The sequence below is a fragment of the Schistocerca nitens genome, chromosome 2, assembly GCF_023898315.1.
Source record: "Schistocerca nitens isolate TAMUIC-IGC-003100 chromosome 2, iqSchNite1.1, whole genome shotgun sequence".
NCBI classification, from domain to species: Eukaryota; Metazoa; Arthropoda; class Insecta; order Orthoptera; family Acrididae; genus Schistocerca; species Schistocerca nitens.
This window is the reverse complement of record NC_064615.1, coordinates 640,308,110-640,314,624: the sequence shown is the minus strand read 5'-3', so window position 1 is coordinate 640,314,624 and position 6,515 is coordinate 640,308,110. Positions and strand designations below refer to the sequence as shown.

Below are 6,515 nucleotides of genomic sequence, written 5' to 3'. Positions count from 1 at the left end.
TCCGACACTATATACCAGATCATTTATATTTATTGTGAAAAGCAATGGTCCCATAACACTCCCCTGTGGCACGCCAGAGGTTACTTTAACGTCTGTAGACGTCTCTCCATTGAGAACAACATGCTGTGTTCTGTTTGCTAAAAACTCTTCAATCCAGCCACACTGTTGATCATATATTCCGTAGGCTCTTACTTTGTTTATCAGGCGAAAGTGTGAAACTGTATCGAATGCCTTCCGGCAGTCAAGGAAAATGGCATCTACATAGGAGCCTCTATCTAATATTTTCTGGGTCTCATGAACAAGTAAAGGGAGTTGGGTCTCATGATCGCTGTTTCCGGAATCCGTGTTGATTCCTACAGAGTAGATTCTGGGTTTCCAGAAATGACATGATATATGAGCAAAAAACATGTTCTAAAATTCTACAACAGATTGATGTTAGAGATATAGGCCTATAGTTTTACGCATCTGCTCAATGACCCTTCTTGAAGACTGGGATTACCTGTGCTCTTTTCCAATCATTTGGAACCTTCCATTCCTCTAGAAACTTGCGGTACACGGCTGTTAGAAGGGGGACAAGTTCTTTCGCGTACTCCGTGTAGAATCGAATTGGTATCCCGTCAGGTCCAGTGGACTTCCCTCTATTGAGTGATTTCAGTTGCTTTTCTATTCCTTCGACACTTATTTCAATGTCAGCCATTTTTTCGTTTGTGCAACAATTTAAAGAAGGAACTGCAGTGCGGTCTTCCTCTGTGAAACAGCTCTGGATAAGGGTGTTTAGTATTTCAGCTTTACGCGTGTCATCCTCTGTTTCAATGCCATTATCATCCCAGAGTGTTTGGATATGCCGTTTCGATCCACTTACTGATTTAACGTAACACCAGAACTTCCTAGGATTTTTTGTCAAGTCGGTACATAGAATTTTACTTTTGAATTTCCTGAACGCTTCACGCATAGCCCTCCTTATGCTAACTTTGACATCATTTAGCTTCTGTTTGTCTGAGAGGTTTTGGCTGTGTTTAAATTTGCAGTGAAGCTCTCTTTGCTTTCGCAGTAGTTTCCTAACTTTGTTGTTGAACCACAGTGGGTTTTTCCCGTCCCTCACAGTTTTACTTGGCACGTACCTGTCTAAAACGCATTTTACGACTGCCTTGAACTTTTTCCATAAACACTCAACATTGTCAGTGTCGGAACAGAAATTTTCGTTTTGATCTGTTAGGTAGTCTGAAATCTGCCTCCTATTACTCTTGCTAAACAGATAAACCTTCCTCCCTTTTTTTATATTCCTATTTACTTTGTGTGGTCGCGTTTTTCAAGGAAGGGGCTTGCACCCATTGTTGTTTCACACGGCACTGTCACAGCGCAGGCTTACATTGGTGTTTTAAGTACCTCCTTGCTTCTAACTGTTGAAGAGCAATTCGGAGATGGCGATTGCATCTTTCAACATGATCGAGCACTTGTTCATAATGCATCGCCTGTGGCGGAGTGGTTACACGACGATAACATCCCTGTAATGGACTGGCCTGCACAGAGTCGTGACCTGAATCCTATAAAACAACTTTGGGATGTTTTGGAACGCCGACTTTGTGCCAGGCATCACCAACCGACATCAATACCTCTCCTCAGTGCAGCACCCCGTGAAGAATGTGCTGCCATTCCCCAAGAAACCTTCCAGGACCTGACTGAAAGTATGCCTGCGAGAGTGGAAGCTGTCATCAGGGCTAAGGGTGGGCCAATACCGTACTGAATTCCAGCATTGCCGATGGAAGGCACCACAAACTTTTAAGTCATTGTCAGACAGGTGTCCAGGTACTTTTGATTACATAGAGTATCACAACTGGCACATCAGTTCAGTTCTAAACTACTTCATTCCCAGCTCACCTGGAGGAACTGTAATAAAAATTTTACACCCACACAATAAAATTATTCTGCCCTGAAGCAACATGTTTGCATACCATTACACCTGTTAATTAAGAAATGTAAAGGAAAAAGGTAATAATTGTATACATACTTATGTATAAGTTTTTTTTTCAAGTATTAAAGGTATTTTGTTTTTCCTCAGCTGCAGTATTACACCTCTCTTGTCAGTGACTTCACTAATTCAGATTCCACTCTAGGTGTGTGGTTTCCCATTTTTTGGCTGTAACTTGGTTTCATAATTTTAAGTTATAGCTGAAAGAATAAATTGCTCACTAGAACTGTTTGAACCTCTAATTCCTGGATGATTAACAGGAATAACAAAAAATCTAAATACTGACGTCTAGACTTGAATTTGCAACTGGAAATGATGTTTTGAAGGTGTTACAATACAACAAATAATGACATGATGTGTAAAGAAGACATTAAGTGAACGACGGAAATAGATTCAACCTTGATATAAAGTACAGAAAGAGAACAGCTAGAATGACATTGATGTTAACAGAACATCTGAAATAATGAGAGCATGAAGACCTCTTAGGAAGGCAGAAAGGGGGTACTGTATTTTATGGACTGTAAGATGTACGTTTTTCTTCAAAAAATTGCCTCCAAAACTGAGGTGCATCTTATACTCAACATTAATATCAAAATGTCCAGTGTTTGATTTAAAATTCCCACTAGTCTTAAAAAACAGCCATATTTTGATGCTGTGGGAAACCTATCTGTACTTGCCAACACTGGATTCAACAAGCAGCACCAATGTTATTTTATGTATATTCCTCCTGTCTTAACATTAGACGCAAATATGATAATTTATATTAATTGGCTATATAAGTGACTGTACATAAGTGGGCACATTAGAATGTCAATGGCAAGTCTCAAGCTAACAATATCCTAAATGCAATTACAACATAACTTGTCATAAAACTGGGCAATCCAGTAGAGAGAGTTTGTCATCTGTGAAGAGATGAGGGCTTGCAATCTGTGCTGAAGTATTTGTCTAATCAGATTACTACTACTGGAGTGAACTGAAGAGAGGACACCTTGATATGCTGTACAATTAGCTGGGTACAATTGTCAATGATGAAATCATTAACGATTTTCAGGCTTGAAGAACTGCATATGATATGTAACAGTGACCTAAAGCAGTACAGAATCATATATTTGTTGACTATTGTCATTCACCTGCTTTTATAGTGTGGCAGGCACATTCAAATTTGGGCACAACCAAACTGAAGAGATGAGTAAATACCAGTTAGTGTGCTATTCTGTCTACTAACAAGCCTATTACGCCCAGATATAGCTTTGACTCAACACCAAGGGATCCTGTGCAAGGAATGAATGTACACTTATTCATGATGCTGGAAATGGAAAGAATGCGAGAGGGATCAGGAAGAGAGAAGGGGGGAGTAGGAGAGCACAGTGCCACACAACTCTGCTCCATAGTCCATTGTTATACGGCATTGGTCATTCAAAGAGTGATCCTCTCCCCACAAGTGTTTTTGCTGTTATACTTGTCATTTACATGCCGTACACTAATTGGAAGTTCTGCAAGTTCATTTAATTTGCATGCCTCTTTCCTGGCATTTCAATTTCTACAAACAATTGTGCATAGGGCGCTTTGCCATCACATCAGCTTGCCCAACAGGAGAAATTACAAAATGGATGGATTTCTTAAAAGACTGTAGTTATGTTAAGCTACAGTGAAACTTATGAAACACGTGAAATAGTGCAGGGGTTAAGACAACTGGATTAATAGACATTTTGTTATCCATGGATACTTAGTACTTAGATTTAGAACACATTTTTTAAAAGACCATCCTATATAATATTTATTCTCATAGAAAGAGTTACACGGATGGCACTTATGACTACAGTGGCGGCAGCAGCAGTAACACTGAATGAAGTAGTCATTCACATCACTCTTCGCAAAAGGAACAGTTTGTTGACATTGTGAGGGCAGCAACAATGTCTTCACTATTCATTCTTCTTAATGCCCACTATTCTTTCAATATCAAGAACTTTTCTCTTTACTTTCTGACTGATAGCTAAAACACTGTCTTGGATCTTATTTTGCGCAACATCTAAGTTGTGTTTACGTGTAGTTAAATCAGTTCTCTCCTTTTTCAGTTGAGAAATTTCAGCAAATGTTCTCACCTGTGGATTACAAAATAAGAATGGCTTTTAATAGAACTGCACTTAAAAATCAGAACACAACAAAAATTAAAACATGAAAATAAGTAAAAAAATAAAAAAATATGTAATGAAACATAAAAACTAGACTATTAGCACCACAACCACATTAAAAAAAATCATTTATTTGTGTGTCCATCCCTTCTAATTTGAGCTTTCTTCACTGAGTGGTAACACTAGCAAGTATCAATGCAAGTGCAGATAATTCACAGTCTAGCTTCCAGAGGCAAATAGCAAGTACAAAGTTTGTTTCTAGACAAAGTTCTTTATTACCCCCACGTCACTTTTTCACTCCACCGGGTTAGTTTCTGCGGGGGGGGGGGGGGGGGGGGGAGGGAGGCTGGGGGGACAAAGCAACCTTCTGTCTCATGCCATTCAGCACTCCTTGACCAATTCTAAATTTACTGAAGCAAACAGAGGTAACTTAAAACAATTCCATACATCAATTAGAACACAGCATTGAACTTCAGTTTCTTATGTGTCTATGGAAACATGGAAAAAATAATGACAATTCTTACTTAGTGTCTACCAGCCTCCTGCCCACCCTTTCTAGGAAAAGTAGTTTTTACTCTATTCATCCTTATTAGGTGACCGAAATAAATTAATATATGACAACAACTCCAGCACATTGATCCACTGATACTTAACTCAGCTCTTACTTATAGAATCTAATGGACATTGATTTCTTTTTCTTTTTTCAGTAGTGGTTCAGAGGTGAGCGCCCATTCTTACAGCCAACAGTAGTGACATAACACTTTGGGGGTTGGGAGGAGGGGGAGGGTATTCTTGTATCAATGAGGAGGTAATTTGGTTAATAAAGTATCAGATGTATAAATAAAAAAAAAGGATAAAGGCAGCATCTGAAACCTGAAACAAACAGCTCCATTGGCCTGTGTTGTAAAGAATACAGTAGGAGTATCTTTATTAATCCATTGCGCTGAGAACTATTTGTTCATTACAAACATTGACCTTACTTCAACGTAATAAAGATATGAAAAATCTACTTCTCAAGCATCAGCAGAACGATACAAAGATAAAAGGAACTAACACAGGCACTAGCTTACAATATAACAATTTAATTTGTCCAGAAAAAGTAGATAAAAGTTACAAGAGTGGCCTTTTAAGTAAAGAGAAAAAATGTAGAAACATTTTTATTGCTTCTCAAGATATTGAACTTTAAAACTTTTTGAGTAAGGTTGAGTGAAGTGGTCAGAGTGTGAAAAGTTGCCCTGAACAGTGGTGCTGCCTGCCCAGAATTGGTCAGACTACTACTAATACACACTATCCTAGCTGTCAGTGAGTTTGATAGAATATGGTTGTTCCATAATTTTTGAGCTAAAACTTTTCTGATTTTCAGTTGCTTGATGTATGGCAAGTCATTAATATTGTTGCATCCTAGAATCATATTCCAGGTAGATATTAAAATTTGTTAACATTTTCCCTGTACAGCACCAGAGCCAGAGAGGAAGTCAAGACAGGCAAATGCGCAATGCCTACATGAGAAAGCTAACCTGGAAGAACAACCAATATTGCACGTAGTATGGGCACAGCACCAAGTCAATTGCCTGCATTCCACCTGAGCCGCATGACCAAGATGCCGATGCATCAGAATGAACAATCTCACTGAGAAGAGAACATAACGTCATTCTAGTGACCATGCACAATGATGCAACAATGCCTAAGTCTGATGCAATAATGGCTTTACAGCACACTGACACTGTAGAAATAAACAGGCTGAAGGCCTGAAAGAAAGAGTTGTGACACTGCAGCACAATGCAGAGTGCTGACAAGCTCAGAAAACTGAGGCACATTCTGTCATCCGTGCTGAAGGGTATTGTCAGTGGCATAGCCCAACAAGTACAAATATCCTGACTTGTACAGCTAGAACCTCAGTCTTGCAACTAACCAGTTCCTACGTGGGCACTGTGATGCTCCATCCACAGTCTACTGAAACGACTACTACCTATAATGCCACCACCAACTATAGCTGATGGGTTCTGCTGCCAAGAGCTGCTGCAGCCTCATCCTGACCTTCACTGATGGAAAGACTTTGGTGCCTTCCAGTGTTACGCCTCTGCAGGCCTCACTGTTGCTCCCTGGTGAGCTGATCTACCACCATGGTAGGGTTTTGTAACCATTATAGAAAAATTTGTAATGAATTCTGCCCAGATAGCCATGCCTTTGAACCATTTATTAAGAAAAGGAGCAAAATCTGAATGGCCTAATGACTGCCTGACAGCATCTGACACCTTGAAATAGGCACTGTCATTGGATTCAGTTTTGCTATTTCCCAACTTTGAAAAGGAATTCATTTTGACCTGTGATGCAAGCACTGTGACAATGGGATGCATTCTCAGCCAGCTCAGCTCGATAAAAAGAAACGTCCAGCAGCATACACATCCAGACAA

General features: G+C 39.5%; 1 protein-coding gene across 1 annotated transcript in view; it reads right to left on the bottom strand.

The window, feature by feature from the left end:
- Positions 1–3,670: 3,670 nt before the first annotated feature.
- The window catches only part of LOC126234539 (uncharacterized), a 39,487-nt gene continuing 36,642 nt past the window's right edge, over positions 3,671–6,515 (bottom strand). The window contains exon 3 of the mRNA XM_049943235.1: positions 3,671–4,071. Within this exon, the coding sequence (XP_049799192.1) occupies positions 3,892–4,071 (180 nt within the window). The 3' untranslated portion in view covers positions 3,671–3,891. The remainder of the gene's footprint in view (positions 4,072–6,515) is intronic.